The sequence below is a fragment of the Lissotriton vulgaris genome, chromosome 6 (genome assembly GCF_964263255.1).
Source record: "Lissotriton vulgaris chromosome 6, aLisVul1.2, whole genome shotgun sequence".
In the NCBI taxonomy this organism is placed as follows: Eukaryota; Metazoa; Chordata; class Amphibia; order Caudata; family Salamandridae; genus Lissotriton; species Lissotriton vulgaris.
The window spans coordinates 1,274,591,483-1,274,611,876 of record NC_141694.1 but is presented as its reverse complement, the minus strand read 5'-3'; the positions used below and the strand labels follow the sequence as shown (position 1 = coordinate 1,274,611,876).

At 42.6% G+C, this 20,394-nt stretch overlaps 1 protein-coding gene across 2 annotated transcripts in view; it reads right to left on the bottom strand.

The window, feature by feature from the left end:
* The window catches only part of TIAM2 (TIAM Rac1 associated GEF 2), a 313,756-nt gene that overhangs the window by 22,542 nt on the left and 270,820 nt on the right, over nucleotides 1-20,394 (bottom strand). For both annotated transcript variants that reach the window (XM_086927397.1, XM_086927398.1), the window contains exons 16-18: nucleotides 7,965-8,144; nucleotides 6,760-6,828; nucleotides 6,310-6,435 (exon numbers count right to left, since the gene is read on the bottom strand). In XM_086927397.1, the coding sequence (XP_086783523.1) occupies nucleotides 6,310-6,435; nucleotides 6,760-6,828; nucleotides 7,965-8,144 (375 nt within the window). The remainder of the gene's footprint in view (nucleotides 1-6,309; nucleotides 6,436-6,759; nucleotides 6,829-7,964; nucleotides 8,145-20,394) is intronic.

Below are 20,394 nucleotides of genomic sequence, written 5' to 3'. Positions count from 1 at the left end.
TTTCACCAACTGCACAAAGGCATGGATCTAGCCTTGCCTTCAAGGACCATGCGAGCTAAAGGCCTCATGCAGCTTGGTTCCAAGCGAGCCTCCTCAGGAACAGGAAGTCCTGTCTCCCAGCCACCGACTCCTTTTCCACTGTCCCAATTCTATACCCCTTGGCACAATTACAAAGGCAATGCACTACTCACTGACCTCATGAAGCTCCTCTGGGACCGCAGAATGCAATCTTACATACAGCGTCATCTGGTCCAAAGAATATGATCAAATAATTTAAACTTTAATGACTACCTTTCCAAGCCCATATTCGATTCAAGACTCTCTGCTTTTCAAAAAAACAGATAAATACACTCCTACTCCTACAAAGACATAAGTCAGTCCCAAAATACCTCAGGGCCAACCTTTAAGACAGACCCCTACATAACCCTAGCTCCCTTCATGCTACACCTTTGATCTATGTAAAACCTATATAGTCTTATGGCCTATACAAACTGCTTGTGGAGCCTTCGTAGCCAGACATGGGAGTCCTTGTAAAACCCCATAATATGGAAAATGCTCAACAACCCTATGGACTAAGTTACTTATCCGTAACAGTAGTTTTGCAGCTTGACCCTATTACAGATTCAACATGCTGGCTCGGCAGAAATCTACCAACTAGTGGGCTCAGGGTGAATCTCGTTTTTGCTAAATGGGCGCCAACCTAAATGGTGTCTCAAATAACTCACAAAGGTCTGCTGTATGAACCTGCATTGTATATATTTTCGATTGGGGAGTGTATTTTAACTTTTGTATGTTTTATGCATGTTCGTTTTAACACTTTTTAACTTTATGGAACCTATATATTTTATTGAACTTTATGGATACAATGTATATTTGAATAAAGGAACTGATTAATTGATTGATTGACTCACTCACTAAGATGTAGATATGAAAAGCAAAATTCCTCACACCTTAGAGGCCATCATCAGATCATGTTTAACACCATTGTGTTGAATGGCGCGTGTGGGAAGAAGACAAAGTGGAATATGCTTTATTGTCTGGGCAATCAGAGTACTTTTCAAGGAAGTTTATAAACACCTCTAATGGAAAATAGTTATGAATGGTGAATGAGCCCTCTTTGTTGGCAATGTTTCCACGCTGTAGTGAGCAGTCAGGTCCTGCTGCTGCATTGTAGAAAGACACCAACTCTCCTACGTGCAATTAGTCTGTGACTGCACAAATCCGGCTTCCTCATCAGGCATCATTAGCTACTTATCACAACGGGTCTGCACACCGAGGACTCCACTTCTCACAACCACCCTGCTGGCAAAGGGGCATTAGCTTGCTGCTGAACGCCTCCACTCACCCAGCCCGCCTGGAAGGGGAGAAAATAGATAAACGATGATTTCCCAGCAACTAAATAGCTGCTTCGAGGTTAGCGTCAGGTTCAGCTTCCCAGCAGGATAACGAAGGCCCTGCGATGAAGCTCTATTTTACCCCTTCAGAATTACTGAAACACAGTCTGTGCACAAACATTCTCACAGTATACTGTCTAAAGCAGCAGCAACCCATTTGTGCTGGTACACACCATAGAAGGATGGCACCATGAGGTAGTTGATGAAGAAATGGACTAAGAAATACTTTATTTATAGATGCCAGTGATGCAGCAAAGTGATCGTACACATACCCACATACATCCCAACAGTTCCGTGGTAGAAAGCTAAATCAGCCGGCTCTGGTGGCTTAGGGGACTATTGCGTTCACTGTAGGGGCCTGTGTTTGACCTCAAGGTCACAGTTTCAAATACAGGTGGGGCCACTCAGCATTTCATCCTCCTGCAGTAGATAAAATGAGTACCATGGAGTCCGGTAACAATATACATCTGTTATTCAGCGCCAAAGTATTCTTTGGGGTGAACGCGCATTTTACAAATACACGTTATGTTAGGATACACAGCTCCAATTTAGAGTTTTGTCCACTAGTAACCCTGAGAATGTTGGGGGGGGGAGGTGTAAAAAAAAGATGAAGCATGACAAGAGGGCTTACTTATCTGCCAGATCCATAACCAAGTGCCTGCTAAGGCCCTGTCTTCCAGATCACACTGCGTACCAGCAGCCATGTAGACTTTTTCCTCTTGACTTCGGAGAACTCCACGACTTCTTCAGTTTTTGTAAAAATATGGACAACTGCCTCAAATGCCACTATCAACTTGGCTGGATGCAGAGCTATGCGTCCAAACCCAGGGCGATGTGCTCATTTTTTTAATTTCTTCTGTTTCTGGGTAGCCTGAATGTAATTCAGAAGATCAGGATTCTTTCTCCTCCAGAGGTGACCATTTTTTTCTTTGAGGCTTCTTTCAGGGTTCTCTCTCGGCATCCTGGAATAACAAACTCTCCTGGCTCGCTTTTTCCCCTCCTACACCTGGAAGGAAGCCTTGAGGCATTCTCTACTTCAGCTCCAGGGAGAGGGCCTCGATGTACAAAAACCACCTTAAAAGATATACCAAGTGGTTAAATCACTCTCTGTGTCCCAAGGAAAATCCAGTACATGGACACTGTTGGCCTGGACTGTGCACTCTATGTGATGAACTTTTAATCCCAGGAGGATCAGTGCAGACGAGGCTATGAATCAAAGCTCAAGAAAAAAAGAGACCTTTGTTTCAATTGCTGACATAGCTGTTTGCAATACTCATACAACTTCTAGGATTAAGGCCTCTCCTCTTACTGGGGCATCAGTCATCTCTCCTTCAGGTGTTATTTAAATTCCAAACCCTACAGAAGACTGAGGGATGAAACTATAGTCTTACCCTTGTTTTTAGGTTTATTATTGTTTGGAAGCATCACATTTAGATACACCCTTCGGGTTTCACGTCATTTCGGCGAATCCCCTGCACAATATCTCAATTTTGTATTGCCCACAGGTGAACACCTCCAGTAGTTACAAGCAGGACGCTCATATTTTCGCACCTTCAGGGTTCATTCAGCCCCTATAGACCGCTTTAACACTCTTTCTCCTTGTGCTGAGGCAGACTTCATTTGTTGTTCCGGTTCACACTCGAGTCTCATGGTGGCAGAATGGGTCCGTACCACGGCACTCAGGGTACAGGAGTCCTTTTACTCTTTAGCGGTGCTTACTGAGCTGAGACCCTCACTTCTGCAGCATCAGATGCCACAAGTAGCCGTCTTGAATCCGCTGGCTACAGTTGGACAGGGTCCCATCTGCTCTTTGTGGTATCAGGGCTCCAGTGGATCCTCAAGCAGACTCTGTTGTGGTAGAAGCGGCCACGTCACACCTCCAAGCAGTCTGCTCCTTGCTCCAACACCACCAAACAGGACCTCAGAGGTGAAGCCATGCCAGAACCATGGAAAATAGGTCCGTTCTTGCACCAATACGGTGCTTCCCCCACAGGAAATCAATTTTTACAGCAACGTTTAATCTTCATGTTATACCTTCTGTACCTGTACCTTGTACCCTAGTAGGTCCTGATTTCTGCACACAATCATCAATGTCAAGCAAGTGAAATGCATCGTGGTTTGGAATGGAGAGAATGTGGTCCGATAGCCCAGTTGTTTACCTAGGATCCTGGAAACTTAATTTCAAATTCTGGCTTCACGTGATTTGAGGAAAAACACTACCTTCTAATGCCCAAGCTGTAAATATGTATAACAGTATAAGCGTGTAATGTAAAAACTGTACATTTTGATATTAATAGCCAACTTACATAATTTTACTTCCCACATTCGGGGTCCTGAAGTTGAAACTGAAAAACTAGACACACTGAAAATTATTATTCCACACCCTGCTATGACACTTGCCTAGAACAAAACAACTACTTGAATACAATTACAAGAATCTTCATTCGGAGTGCATTCTCTTACATTCATCTAAACCATAGAATACAGTGGTGCACTCTGATGTGCTGCTTATGTTAGCAGAATATAGTGAACTTTCTAATCCAATAGCCAGCTATATAAATATCGTAAAGCAACAACATCCCAATGTGTGTGCACAAGCAAGAGAAAAAAGAACTGTGCGTTACGTACTGCACTCCCAGAAGAGATTACTTCAGTACTCAAACTGTTAACATGATATGAGGTCACTTCCGCAAAGGCTTGTTGCAATAAGCTGTGGCAAATAGCCCTCATTCATCATGTCTCAGCCCAGGAAGCTTCACATGATTCCAATTTCTAAAGAGAACTGGTGAACATGGGGGCATTACAACGAGTCAACAGCCAAGATGCTCTCCCAACCGATCCGTTTACCAACAGTAAAAAGAGATTCAGTTCAGGATGCCTCTGCAGTAGCAATAAAAGCATTTGATTTATCAACATAAAAATAATGAAAAGCATAACAACTGTTCTCCACACAACCAGATGATTTGCCACTAAAGTTATAGAAGAAGATTTTCCAGGCACTATGAGGTATGGTCACCGCACACGGAAATTCATGACTTATAAGGGGCAACTCATGTTAAAATACCACTCGAGGTAAATCCATTTACTTTCAATGGACGTACAGTTTGCCACTCGGTGTAGCCTCTTCAAGGTGAATGTTCAAGCAAATGGATCAACCTGGCCTAGCACTTTCTAATTCCTAACCAGTTCCACACCGGGTTGGGAATCCATTGATGTAGATTATCTGGCTCTTGCTATTAGACTCCATCTAATTTACTGTACCTTACACATTGCTTGTGATGATTATGCTAAAGGACTGGTCTGCGGAGAACATTAATTTCATCTGGACTACGTGTTAAGGTGAAAACTAGAGTGTACGTCTTGCAACTGGAAGATTAGCTAGCTTCAAGACGTAAAGGGCAACCCCTTAATCTCATTAGAATGGGTATATTATATATTGAAAGGTAAGTGTAAGAGAAAACCTTAATGTTTACCATAAATAGGATATTCTTTTTGCATGATTTTGAGTATTATAGAAACATATTATGTTAATTACCATCAGAATTAAAGTTAAGGAACTCTTGGTAACGTGAAACTCGAAAAGTGGACAGTGGACCCTAAGAAAGAGTGCAGCACCTGTACCGTAAATTACCAAAGTAGTATATAAAGCCGACAATTTTGTGTGAAGATTACCAAATGTGTCTCTGTACAGAAGCACCTCCCCTGTCCTGGGGATACAAAGCAAACAAACTAAATTGGTCACATTGTGTCATCATTTAAGTATCTTGAGTGCTGCGGCATCTGTTTCGCAAAGTAAACCCTGAACCTCCCCCTCAAATTGATACAACCTCTCTCAGACCTTTTTAAGCACCTCAAAGACCCTTCCTTTTGGGGGCCTGCATAACGAACCTTATATGCACATACTCCCTTCACCACATTCTCTGTTTTTAATCCAAACCCTAGACTTTCAGAGAAATCTTTCTTGCTTGAAGCATTCCAGTCCGGCCATACTCTCCCTCCCATCGGCTGCGGGAAATGTACCCAACCACAGACACTCAGAAATGTGAACAGCAGTTTAACTCGACATGTGTGGATTGCGGGAGGTCATCTCCACAGCACATCCAACAACACACACCCAGAGCTGCTGCTAGAGCAGGTTATAGGCAAAACTTCTCTACCCTGTGCTTCAGAAGTTTGCGGCTATCAGCACAGCAACATACAGGTGTCACATTCCTTAAGTGTTGCCTAAAACATTAATGTAGTTGGTCCTGAAATCCTTTTGAAATGGCTAGGATGTCATTTAGCCAGTTTGAAGAAGTATAACATTTAATTATGAATTTCATTTAACAACTATTCACAGGTGTAAAACTTTTCCTAAATGCCAGATAATAAGCAGAAGCTGAATTCCACAGAAGAAAATAAAGTGAGATGTACTCTCTCAGAAGAATTGCGATTGGCAATGGAGGATGGAGCTCAATGTCTCCAAGGGCTGACGTGTCACAGACAAGAAGTAATATCTTTGGGGTTGAACATGCGTTTTTGACAGACCGGTAAAAGCCATTAAATAATTGTGAACCTACAACACAGTGTCCGTTCTGTAAACAATGCCCAAGTATCCAGTACAAGCCCAGAACGGGAAAAAGCTGAATATGGGAATGTCCCTTTTTTCCCCCTTCATGCCAAATGCTGTGCGAAGAAAGAAGTATTTAATTTCGAAGTTTGATTGACTCCACTACTGTCCTCACTTCACAACTTGTTAGTTGAATCAGCTGTCCTGTTTAAGTTTCTTTGTATATACACGTGATTCCTGGTATCACAGCAATCTATGGCATATGCTTGTAACTGACTTCTTCTCTGGTCGTAGGGAACATATCTCAACATTGTAACACTCGTTTTGGAATCAAACCAGATGAGTAACAGCTGAGCATGTGCTTACCCTGAATTGAGATGGAGTTTCAAGAGTGTTAAAATCTGAGGAGCAAGCAATCCCATCTTCCAGAGTCTGCAGAAACTCTTTCTGAAAATCCAGCATTTCTGGTAGACTCCCAAACAAGGATTCCATCTACGGGACAAAGAGAAAATACATTGAATTAATTAATTGTGGTTACTGCCTTCCAGTCAGCTGTTGCCGAAAAGTTATCCTATTTTTTTCTACAAAGTGCGAGTCAGTGATGATTTTGTATCACTTTCATGTGATTTGACTTGTCGGTCAACATTAAGACACCACCAAGTACATCTCAAAGATTACCGAAAATATAGTTATCTATGAATATTCATATCTGACACCGGATCTATAGCCCACCCTGCTGGCACTCAAGGTATAGAAAACACCCTGCTAAAACTCCAGGTACAGAAAACAAAACTCATGGAGCAGGCAAATTCTCACCTCGTCTTGGGTGAGGTAAGTCTCATGTTGAAGTGGATCCAAGTAAACTTCGAAAAGACAGCTTAAGTCCTGTGTGAAACAGAACATATACAATTTCAAAATTATACACTGAGATAACGGCAGCCGTGGGAGGGGGGAAACACACCAAGGTAATCAAAAATGGAAAATTACCCATACAATGGTATCTATGAGGTGGTCCAAGTGAGTGGTGGCTGGAGGGACTAGCAGAAGGAAAAAAGACAGAAGCTGTGGTGGTTTAAGGAGAACAATGAGGGGGAGGAACTATGAGAACTGGGAATATGAGGTGAGAGGAGCAGATGCACTAGATACCCTGGAGAGAAGCGGCAGCTGGAGGGATTAGAGAGGGTGACGAGGAACAAGACTGTGAGTGTGGGATGTTAAGTAGGTATAGTACTGTGAGGATGTATGGGGCTGAGCAGAGGCGTAGGGGTGGGAGGAGGCAGTGGGCATGGGGCAGTGATAGTGGAGAAGTGGGGAGTTCTCAAAGTGAAACTGTTGGGTAAATCTCTGAAAAGTATTTTGGCGGGAGCTTCAATGGATGCTGTGAACAAGGGTGCAATGCATCCATTGAGGTTTGATGGGGTAGTGGTGGAATTAGGAGGAGCTGTGTGCAGGGACCCTTTAGGACAGCTTGAAACCTTTGGGAAGGGATCTGTAAAGAATATCTATAGGGGAGCTGGAATTGTGGTTGCGAGATGAGCTGACCCACAATGGTGGCTGTAGGAGACTGATGGGAAGCTGTGGGTAGTTTGAGGTGGATTCAATGGAAATGGTGTTGCACTAACTAACAGATAAGTAGACACCACTGCATGTAGGGCTTTATGATGATCAAAAGGCTGAAGGAGTAGAATGGGCGGAGGTGCCATTCATGAGCCTTGAGAAAGGTGTAGTGAATATTCTCAGCAGAACCTGTAAGGAAGCGCTAGCAATGTAATGAAGAAGCCTGAAGAAGACAGCCTTTCGAAAATCAGTAAGGTGCTTATGTCAGGAACTCTGTTAGTTGATAGCAGGAGCATTCAGGTATATCGTTAGTTACCGCCATTCTCTTATCCCCTCCCTTAGTATTCTCTCCATTGGCCTTGTGACATCCCTGTCCTTAATGTAGAATACAAAGTTCTTAATTTGCAAAAACACTGATTCTCCTGTAGTAAGAGGAAATAGGCTAATAGGTTTGACAAACTCACCTTCACATATGATTTCTCTGTGTCCACAAGCTCTTGAATAACTTTACGAAGTCTGTCTGCATCAGATAAGTGTCGAGAAAGTGGCCTCCGAGGGGGATTGGGGCTCTCTCTTGGACCTTCCATCCCGTTGGGCTGTATGTCCTGCAAACTTCGACACAACGCGGATATCTGTTCAGCACTCTGAAATAAGTGAAGGTCACAGTTATGTACAACACTGTGCATGTGATGCATATGATACAATAAAAAATAAAGCAATATGATGATTAGATCTTTGGCAACCGTTCACATCTGGTAAACTAGGATGCATCCCTTTGTTCAGAAATATCTGATAGACCATGAACAATTCCTCATCTACAGCGCTTCTTTGAATTATCTGCAACTTTGCAAAATTAATCTTCGTCAGTGTCACTAAAATGTGTCTGCGATGAATTCAAAAAGTGCCCTCATCTTACTTTGCTTGTTGGCACCTGTTAGAAATGGGGGTCTCTAGTTGGCAATGGTTTGCAACTTTGTCCAAGTAGTGATCCTTCTTCTTAGTCAGAGTAAGGGGGATACACCTCCAAAATAACCCCTGCTCACCCCCCATGGTAGCTTGGCACGAGCAGACAGGCTTATCTCAGAGGCAGTGTGTAAAGCATTTGTGCACACATGCAGTGAAAACCCTACAAATGGGCACCACACCAGTTTAGAAATACAGTACTTAAAATGTAATCCTTAGAAGGCAAAAACAGTTCTGTCCATAGCAAACTATAGATGCAACACTTTCAATACGAAGTACTTGGATGCGTCTCAATCATAAAACAGTCGCAGGGAGGGTGCTGTGTAGGTTCCTTACACCCAGGGAAGGTGATACGTTGGTTCCTTACTTCAGGGGAAGGGATGCGTTGGTTTCTTACTGTGTGGGGAGAGGCAGCGGCCAGCGTTGGTCTCTCCAGCCGCGGTCCCATGATGCGTTGGTTCTTGCAGCCACACAGAACAGCCTGCGTCAGAATCGGTGTGGTGATCTCAGACTTCGGAGATCAATACACAGGATTCAGTGTACAGCGACGTTTCCAGCTGCAGGCAGGTGCTGCGTCGGTTTCTTCAGCGGCACAGCGATGATGCGTCGGAAATGGGTGCAGATGCTCCGCGCTTTCCTTAGTTGTGTCTCTTTTCCAGCTCCCAACAGCAGGAACAACCTCAAGAGGCCCAACACTGTAATAGGCACCTCTTCGGCAGGTCCGAACTCCCGGCAAGGAAGTTCAGGGGAGCTGGGGGTGAAGCCTTTGTGTCCCTGAGACTTCAGAACAGGAGGCAAGCTCTACTTCGAGCCCTTGGAGATCTTCAAGCAGGATACACAGCACAGAGTAAAGTCTTTGTCTTATCCTTGGCAGAAACCGCCACTGCAGGCCAAACCCAGACAGGCCACAGCAAAGGAGCAGTACTTCTCCTTCAGCTTTCCCAGCTCTTCTCCTTGGCAGAGGTTCCTCTTGAGTCCAGTTCTGGGGTCTGGGCCCCAATATTTACACAGCATTTCTCTTTGTTCTCTTGTGGCAGAGAGGCTCTGCGCGCAGTCAAAACCAGTCCTGAACTCTTTGGTCCAGTTTCCTGGCAGTAGGTGGAGAAAGCATTGTACAAGGCAGACAAGGCCCACTCAGGTGCAAGGAAATCTCCTCCCTATACTCTAAATGCAGCCCAGGTCTATTCAGCCCAGTCCTGACTCATTCTTGCGAGGCAGGACACATCTCAGACCCCACTGCCTGTCTACAGTGAATGCACCTCCCCAGCCCCTGTCACTCCGAAGCCAGACAGTCAATCCATAAACTAGCAGAGGCACCCAAGATGGCGGAGCAAGAAAATACCCACTTTCCAAAAGTAAAAATCATCTTTACTAAAAGATACATTTTTATATTCTGAGTTCAGGCATACTAAACTTCATCTTTCTATCTTGTCCCAATGAGATGTTATACGTAAACTCCCATAATACTATGGTACAGTGAAAAACGAAAACACTGTAGTTAACTATCAGGACATGTAAAGCACATCAGTACATGTCCTACCTTTCACATACACGGCACCCTGCCCACAGGGGTACCTTGCGTATACCTTAGGGGTGACTCAAAGGTAATAAAAGGGAAGGTTAGGGCTTGGCAAGTGGGTGCACTTACCAGGTCGACATGGCAGTAGAGACTGCGTGCAGACACTACAGTGGCCAGGTCAGAGACCCCTTTGCTTTGAAAGGCTGCTTATGTGGGTGGCACAACAAGTGCTGCATGCCCACTATTAGCATTTGGCGTTCAGGCCTTGGGGACACACAGGGCACTGTATTAGGAACTTAGTAGTAAAGTCAAACAAGCCAATCATGGAAACACCAATCAATATTCACAATTTATAGAGGGAGCACTTGACCTTTGACACTGATCAGCAGTGGCAAAGTGCCCAAAGCATCTAGACCAGCAAAAACGAAGTCCAGCACACAACAAAAACACAAGAGGCAGAGGCAAAAATACAGGGGAAAACCACGCCTAGCATGCCAGTTCTAACAGCACCTCAGCCCATTACTAGAAGGTAAAAGGAAACCAGCATAGTAACATGCATCCTTTGTTTCTACCAATAGCTATATAAAAACAGGTACATCATTCTGTATACTAAGTGGTGGAAAGCAACAGTCTAAAAGAAATATTTGGGGCAAAATACCTGCTTAACTTAAAAGCAGTACCACCAAAAGTTCTTATTAAACACAAAATAGATCGGGGAAAGCTTTAGTCTAAAGAATTTGTGTGACACCTAAAAAGTTCAAATTCGAGGAATATTATATTCAGAGTTATTTTACAGATTATTCGTGTCAATATTGCTCATTTATATTGTACACATTTCGTCCCCAATGCACACTCATTTGCTTGACAATTAAATCCCTAATCAGACAAATCATGTCTTTTTTGATCGCCGCTTTATTTACGAATGGAGCTGAGCAGCTGGAGTCCTTACCGTGCTGGTTTGGCAAAAGCCCAACTTCATCATTATTGGACATTTTGACAAATACTTCACCCAGACTAACCTGACTTGGATTCATGTACATATGTACTGCTATTAGTTATGATAAGTAATCGAGGCATATTTTCACACCTAAAACATCTTCGGTGAAATGATGGTACCATTCAAGTTCATCAAGAAAATTACTGAATTCACAACCATTTGCTGGAGTCACCACACTTGATTATCAATTAACTTACTATGGTCTGTAATACTTCCTGCTGCATCAAACATGACTGAAAAATTCTATGGAGTACTTGTATATTTTTTAATTTGAGCTTCAGTGGAAGATCATGTTTAATATCTAGAACACTGCTCTGATCCGAATGCGGTGCTCTTGGATGATGTTACATATATCAGGATATTGTTGATTATGTTCATGTCCACATGCAGACCAGCCAACATTTGACTGACCACATTCTGAAAGACTTCAGTATCTGAAGACACTTCAGGGAGAAACTGCCAACATCTGAGGACATTGCTATTGGTCAAGAAGGTTGTAATTTATATGGATTTAAGGAGTAATTCTAAGAGAGGTACGCCCACCTTCAGGTAATGGTTTGCCAAGAAATGTCCAAACATCAGACCAACATCTGTGTCATAGAACACAGGATTACTGTGCTGATCACATTGATGCTTTATTGTGTAGAGTTATGGCCACACAAATGCTGAGCTCTTTTGCCTGCTTCTTCTTCCCTGCCAGCACAACTGGAACCCCTTAAAGCACTGGACTCTGCACATTTTTATGCTGCTTGTGCATTTCATACACTTGAGCTTACCTTAGCCCTTACGTGGGACAGAATATGTCTATGGCTCGAGTTGGAGGGCTGAAATGTGGTTCCAAGGTGTGGGTTTAATTGCTTTCATTGCACATAATAAACGCCTTGGAAAAGGCAGTCGTAGTACATCATAATGTCTTACAGTATAGATTTGAGATGGTAGAAAACAAAAAAACACAAACAACATAAAGAACCTACCACTCATAGCGGGACTGCCACTGGGGAACGCTTGAAATCGGAGCACACATAGCAGCAGCTGCATAAAAGCAAAGACAGTCATACTGCTGTCTACCAGACAGACAGTCAAGAGGGGATGAATACTCTTCAAATGATACCGCTATGGACAGCTCCTTTAGCATCAGTTTCTGGTTCTGGAGTTAGGGGTGTTAAATACAACCCGTGGAGGGCAGGGAACTTTGCAGAAAGTTTCAAAATGGTTGACTGTGCCACATGTTAAGTGTTAGGAAACTGGCCAGCTAAACCTTGGGCATCCATAAGTACCATACTCTTTGTACCCCTTGCTCTCCTTTCAACGGGTTTGAGGTTTGGGGAGCATGTTACTTTTGGCACCTCCAGCTAGCCCTGATTGTGTATATTGCTGCACATTCATCTGTTGCGAAATAGTGAATTCTAACCACAAGATGACCCCCATAGATACCATTTGAAAGCTCACAGGGCAGATTAGACACTTCCCTTCAGATGTGGAGAAAAACACAAACAAGGGTGGCAGAGGGGCGAGGTAGTGATGGACGGTCATTGATCATGACACTTCACCTCCATCTTGCACATAATCATAGTACATAAGCATGCTCAACCTGATGTGTAGAATGTATGACTGTTTTTTAGATATGTTTCTTTAGTTAAATAGACAGTTAATGCATGAAACAAACAGACTGAAAAGCACAAGTATTTTTAAAGCAGTAGGAAAACAGAAGAAGGAAGAAAGACCAGCATTAATTAGACAAGCTAATTACTACAAATTGATCTTTGTGTTTAAAAGGTCTTTTATTATTATGTTCCGTGAAAGAAAGCACAGAATGTGTTCTGTCAGTTTGAGTAATGGATGTGCGCGTGTTAAATGCGCACCTGTCAACGCGTTTGCAGCGTGCCTATAGGGCAAACAATGGCGAGATACATCATCACCCTAATAAAGGAAAATTAGGAGTGAACATAAAAGAAACTCAGAAGAAGAACTTCAAAATAGGATTAAGGTGCGAAAAGACGACATTTTGGGCTGAAACCAAATCGTGGGAGATTAAGATACCACATTTCTGAGGCAGAAAACAAAAATCAGCCAGTAGGAGATAAATGTGTAATATTCTCAAACATACAGAGGGCAACCATTTTAGACAGGAAAAAGAGAGGAGGAACGGAGAGAAAATAGAGGCAAGACTAATTGATAATTTTGGCAAAGTGGTGTTCAGATCCTCCTTCAAAACCACAACTTTTCAGAATCTAGCTATTCTAAACCTGGGCCCAGACCTACTAAACGTTCACGCAACGCAATGCAACGCTTGACAGCAAGGGAACTTGAGCTGCGTTGCGTGTAAGGGAGAGAGCAGAAATGGGACATATTTACTAAGACATGGTACACTTCTACTCTCTCCTTGTGCTAGTGCACTTGAGGCAGCATTGTGCCAATGCAGGCACCCTTGCACCACAAAGAATAGGTTTTGTACCGAAAGTGGTGCCTGCAAAGAGGAAGTACCCAGGAGAAATAAAAGTTATTCTCCTCATTACGCCAGCCTCTGGAAGGCACACAATTTTCCTGCAAACCAAAGTTTGCATACTTTAGTAAATCTGAATTTGCATCATAATACATGCGTTGATGCACCGCAACACCCATGCTTCAACCATGTAATGCCTCCCCGAAGCAAAGTAACACAAATCTTGTTGCACATGGCATGGCAAATCTCAAAATAAATTTTGCTTTGCGGCTGCTGCAAAAAGGTGGCACACCCACGATGCAAAATGTAAGTAAATGTGGGTTCTGATGTGAACTCTAATAGGCCACAGAGGTGATCCAATCAACAACACTACCTAAAATTACCCATCGTTTGTATCATCATAAACCGGATATCTTTCTCAATAGTTGACTGCTGGCATATGGTGAGAGATGATATTAAAGGTGATAAGCAGTTAGAACTCACAGGTAGAGGAAATAATAGAACAATGTGGAAGTGGAAGTGGCAGCATTGTGTCAAGATAGTCGAAGCATCAGTTTCTGAAGGTCAAGCAACAGTATGAGCAACAAACGTTTTTCATTTTCTCTGTGATTTATAAAGTACAGAGCGTGATAAAGCCCATAATCAGCAGCTTTATTGGGACTCTAATGCAGACTTGGGAATTATTCTTAACTGGACGATTGATCTGTGCTTTGTAGGTATCCTCTAATCAAGCGCCGGGACATTCCTGGTAGTATCTGTGCGCTTTATAAAGCTCACATCATCATCACCATCATATCAATTGCATATTACATGGAGCAACCAAGCAAGACTCCTTAGAACAGTTGTCCCCTTTCCCGTTGCCAGCCAACTTCAAGAAATTTGAAGAAACGAGTTTATATCTTAAACCAGTTGATTTGTTTCAGCAATACACATAAAATGGCAGGTAACCCAAATTTGTTTTAAGCAGATCTGAAAAGGTACTAATTAAATACTCCCAATACTTTATTCAAGATCTAGTGCAGCACACAGGAACATTATTTCTTCCTTGCAGCAAATTAGGTATGTGCCTTTAAGACAACCCTCCAGTACTTCCTCATGGCTATTTTCAGAGCTGCCTAGACAAGGAATCCTCAACCTTCCTTCCTCTAAAGGCAACCCACCTGCCTCCAGCACACAGTGGGTTTTCCCTTGTTCCACACGGCCAATCCAGCCCTGACAGTGACAAAAGGTGAACACTTTTAGAAACTTTATGGAAGATTTATCAACACTACTGAAATTTGTAGACAGGGCTTTGTACCAAAAATGCACTTTCTTTGAGGCAGGTGTTAATAAGGAGAAATGTTTTAATTTTTTCCCCAACTTTTCATAACTTGCATATGTGCTGAAGTGTTCAGCACACATCTTAAGTTTGATAAGTTTTAGTCAGTATAAGCACATTATTATGTACTGGAAGGGTTTCCTCCTGCTACACAATCTTAGCTAGACGTCAGGCACACATACATCTTAGCAATACATTGCAAAGGTGCGTGTGTGAGGCTACGCACCCTCTTTGTGCACCTGCTCTGGGGAAGAGACCAGCAATGCCGTCTCTTAGCAGAGATGGCACTACGATTCTCTCACACAGCAGCTTACTGCGATGCGTTCCACTACAGAAAAAGATACTCTGCCTCTGTGGATCAAGATTAAGCCGAAACAGGCCCTGCGTCTCCTGCTGTTGCTGCTTTCACTTTTTGAATAAACGCCAGCGCGCAGGATTATCTGGATAGATCAGAATATTATAGAAGGATCATCCTAGCCTCCCACAAAGACTCCGAGGGAAAAGGCACATTTCAGAAATCCCATCCCACAAATTAGAACTTGCACACCCCCTACATTAACAACTCGATTTTTTTTTTACATAATACAGCATGTCAGATATTTTTAAAAGCTAGACCCTTTTTTGGAAGCCACAAAGATTATTTCTGAAAAATGGGAAGCCTAAACATAAGCAGCACTACATCAAAAACAATAGGGAAGGAAAGAAAATAAGGGGAGGCTTAATATGGTTTTACTATCATAAGAGGGAAGACTAGAGAACTACACAAATACAATTACATCTCTTCTTGATAAATGCTACAACCTTATAACTCTAGAGTCACCCTGGTATCAACAACTGCATATACAACCCAAGTTCTTACTGAAAACCAAGCAACAAAGATAGACATATAATTTAAGGAACATACTTTAGTTTGAGGATTATGCAAAGCAGTTCTGAATTATGAAATGGACCAATTCATGGTCATGTTTATTCAATATAACTAAACACGTTCATCCTCTTGCTGTTTAGGTGACGTAATTGACTCAACAAACATAGTCAAGATGCTATGATTTCTTTAATTTTCTAGCAAGGGAGTAACTAACTAAACAATACAACCTGCAGCTCAAACAACAAATATACTACACAAGCACAACAAGCCATCATTTCTAGAGCAATTACAACATCTATGCTCAATAAGAAGTAAACGAGCAGTGGCAAAGTAAATAGATGTGCCCTAGCATTTGGCCTTAGTGTATTAGTGTAGGGTGACCGGAATTTTAAAGCAAAAAAACGGGATATTTCACAAAAATAGAAGGACTATAATTTTACATCAAGCGAGCGCACAGAATGACACCGCTCCTCAGCAGAGAATTACAAAACAGGCAATAACAACATACATAAGATGCCATTTTTAAACCCATTAGCTTGCCTGTGAATTAATTTGCTTTCTTGGAACAACTGCTAACTATCCCTCCTTTGTAAAACATAAAAAACACCGTTCCCCGTTTTTACTCGACCCTCACCAAAAACCGGCACTTCAGCTAAATTTCTCGAAATCTGCCCAGACAGCTGGTGAAAAACGGGAACCGTCCTGGCAAATCCGGGACACCTGGTCACCCTACCTTAGTGTAGTATTAAAATGGTTATTTATATTTTATTTTCTACTGCAGGAATCTACCACAAAAATAAGAATAATAAGCAATCAAGACACTGCCTAGATGGGGCAGCCATTTCCATTTAATACATTTTAAAATTACAAAAAATATATATAGCAGGTAATGTTAATAGAGCAGTACGGTGCCTCCTAACAGGCAGATATAGAAACCCTTTTTTGGTTTTAATGAATATCAAAGGAAAATATGATGCTTATTTGTACAAAGAAAATACAATATAGGCTCTGAATTACTGTAATCTAAAGAGGCAGTCTAACACACAAGGAAGACTAAAAAACTAAAATGGATAAATAATTGAAAAACCAGAGCACGCTGTCATAGTAAATTATTGGTCCACCAGCCTGTCAGTTAAGTACACTTCTTTATAGGCAGATATGCACATTTGATTAGCCAAATATGCTGTCACTTTCAATGCAAGCGAGACAGTGACTGAAATTAGCTGACCCATTGTCCCACGCTGTATGTTGTGCTTGGTGGAAGCAAAATGTGAACAGACCAAGGGTGGAGAGGGCTAACTCAAAGCGCATTTTTATGATTTTTTGTTTATTACTTGGGGCTGTTGAAACACATAAAGCTGTTTAATTAAACCAATTGACCCAGTGCAGAATACGGATTAGATGCTTCAATAGTACACTTTGGTGAAGTATGTGGAATTGTCCACTATTTTTAAAGCAAAGAGTCAACGCTGAATCTGTTGCCAATGCTCATTTGCACCTAACCAGTATCAGCAAGTTGTGTTTCTATTGCTTAGAGCAATGCTAGGGTTCAAACTTTCGGTGAGGAGTACTACAGTAGCTAGAGAAGGAGGGGTGGTCTGAGGAGTTTCTGTACCTACAGTCATAGCTTGGCAAGGAGGTCATCTTAACCATTAAAATTACGGAAAATATTGCCTGAAAACGAGTCAAACCATGACTGAAGTAACATACTTTAGGATAGAAACTAGTCAATCTGACAGTCCAATCAATATGTGCTAGTGTGTTGTTGGAAGAAGCCACTCAGCTTGGCCCATCAAAAGATCCATGGGAAACTAGGAATGTAGCTGAGGAGAGAATATTGTCGTTCTTAAAAAGCAAAAAAAAAATTACGTTCATATTTTTTCACATTGTTGAACAATGTAAGAAGCCTGTATCTTCTTTAAAAGACTATGCATGACCCTCACTTCAGGACTTGTGTTAAAACTGGCCAGTGCTCGCCTTCATCACAGCACCATTGCTCCTGCCACATTATTAGTCCTAAATTTGCAAAATGTGTCCGGTACTCAGGCATGAGCATAGTCAAAACCTCTAGCATAGCAAGAGAAGGGGCCATTGTTATAAACCTGCATTTCCATTACATTACAGAGACAGGTCAGTAAAGCCTCAATGTGAAGCCTCAATGTGAGCTACCAATTAATATTCATAATTTGCAATGGAAAGAATACTTTTCAGAAGATTAGTTAACATGTTTACAAATACATGTGAAATGAAGACCTAGTTATATTTGTCTGATCCCAAGCCAATTCTTTACACACTGACTTGTCCCACAGAAGTGATGGCACCAGATTTCATCACCCCGGTACTGTACTGCACACTCATCCCATGCCACACACAAAGTACTGCTGTCATCATGCTCGGTGATGAGGCGAACCTGCCAATCGCATTAAAAAAAATGAATGCAGCACTTGATGTCTTTTTTCCAAACAGATTTATCCTAATTGGGACATCTGCCATCAAGAAAGAAACATGATTTGGCAAGGCTTCAGCTCAGCTAATACATTGGCATGCGAGCCCGGCTGGCATCCATCTCCTGGCAAAGCAGGTTTCCTGCATCAGATGCTCTTTCATTATGAGTACAGGGAAGCAGAACAGCAGGGCCACTTCCTGTCACCCGGTGACTTGCCGACCATGAGGTCTTCTCACCTTCCTTACAACTAAGCAATGAATCAAGCGCTCGAGGAGGGAAGACCAGCAGGGGTAAACATGCATAGACACATTAGAGGAAATGAGTGTCTGCCATTTATTTAGGATCTGTAACAGTATCAGTCTTAGAAAATTGATACCATACAAGTTAGGCTCTGTGACCAATGGGTCTTCGCTAACACTGTCCATAGAGCATGCACAGGGGTCTCCACATGTAAACTCGCTTCTGCTCCAGGGTTAACAGGCCGACGTCACTTCTGCCCTGTGTAGAGTTTATAGCAAGGAATATTCGCTAAACAGTGCAGACGGGTCATCTGCAATAGTATTGGGCATGTTCTTCATCCGTCAAACTCTAGATAACCCCAAATGACAAATAAGAAAGGCCCCATGAGACAATACAGTTTCCCAAGCTTCCTTTGTTGCACAGCCTTACAATACAACAATGTGAAAAAACTTACCAAGGAAAATATCCTATGTAGGGACCCACAGGCGGCTGCCGCATGTTGTCTGGTCTTGCGGGCCAAGGTAAAGCTCCTGCTTTTATTCTTCCTCTTTTTGGCAGCCGGCATGTTCGGCGACACTATTAACTTGCCAGATGCACGATGTAGATTTAATAAGCACATCAGGCACAGAGTTCATTACCAGTGTAGGTCAGAGCAGCAACAAGCAAACGCATCTTGCTTAGCAGTCAAAGGGAACCACCATTTAGGTGTTCAGCAGTCCAAAGTATGAAGGGCAACCAGTGAGATTACTTTCCAAGAGCTGGTGAAAGCTCGTAGCACCTTGTCCTCTCTGAATGATGTACAAGTTTGACTATAACATTTTAGTCCAATTTATTCAGTCTCTTCCGTTCATGTAATTTAGATTCGTATATGTTGAACACCTGCTCTGGAACTGAATGCTGCTCGCGTCCCTCTGAAGCTGGGTGGAGTTTCTGTCTCCTAAACGCTGATGGTACTGCACAAAACACTTAGTAAACATAATAAGCAAGTGATCCAAGCAGAAAATCAGCCTGGTTAGCGGAGAGCAGACACTGCCCAACAGATCGATGAGCGTGGAAATTATGTTGATGTACTGTCAAGTCAATTGTTCCCTGGACACTGTGAATCAGAAATGTGCCTAACAAGTGAAAGCCGGTGGTTCGATTTTTATGTGACTATAATTGTCGTTTAGTTACACTTCCCGTTCTGTGCCATACTGTGGACGTGATGCCAAATCTCGATATTTGTAAATTAATTGTGGTCAAAGATTACAATCGCCCAGCTGAGGATTCTCCAAAGTCGGGCCTGGAGGGCCGGATCCATGCCAGATTTTAAAGATAACTACATGTATCTAAATGGGGATATGCTAAAAAACCTAGCATGGATCCGGCCCTCCAGGACAAATCCAGCCTGCATGGAGATCATGCAGAGTGAGCATGACTGTTTGGCCGGCCCCAGAGGGCCGGTCAAACATTAATGCGTACGTTAACACCTTGCCTGCTGCCCAGATTCCCCCCCGGTGCTGGACATCCCTGTCATGACGGAACCATTCCGTCATCAGCTCAGCTCAACCGTGACTGATGACGGACTGGTTCCGTCACCAGCATCGAAGGGGTTAAGGAGTGCATACCACTCCTCCTCTGCCCTGCTCTGTTAGCAGAGCAGCCCCACCCACCCTCAAAGCTGCTGCAGCAGTGAAACATAAAATGATAATAACAACGAGTTATTATCATTTTATGTTTCCTTAATTTCACTGCTGCAAAGCAGTGGGGCGATGCTCCTCCGCCTGAGCGAAGGAGCCTCCGCTGCCCAAAAGCACCCTTTATCAATTTGCAAACACCCAGAAAGGTCATCAAATGGTTCATTCAAGAGGCCTAAACACGTTGATCCTCATTAACCTCCCACGATGTTGCTAAGCAAATGTACTCTGTTGGTAAACATAAATGACTGGGTAACAAGTCATCACAAATCTCTTGTTCAAAAGGAGTCTTGCTCACAGAATTAGCCTTTGTGTGGACACTTTCACAAATCATTTCAGCATGTGCCTTAACATTAATAACCACCCTTTATTTAATTTAAACCTGTTTCCCCCTTATTCTCTCCTGCCACTTCTAAGTTACTTA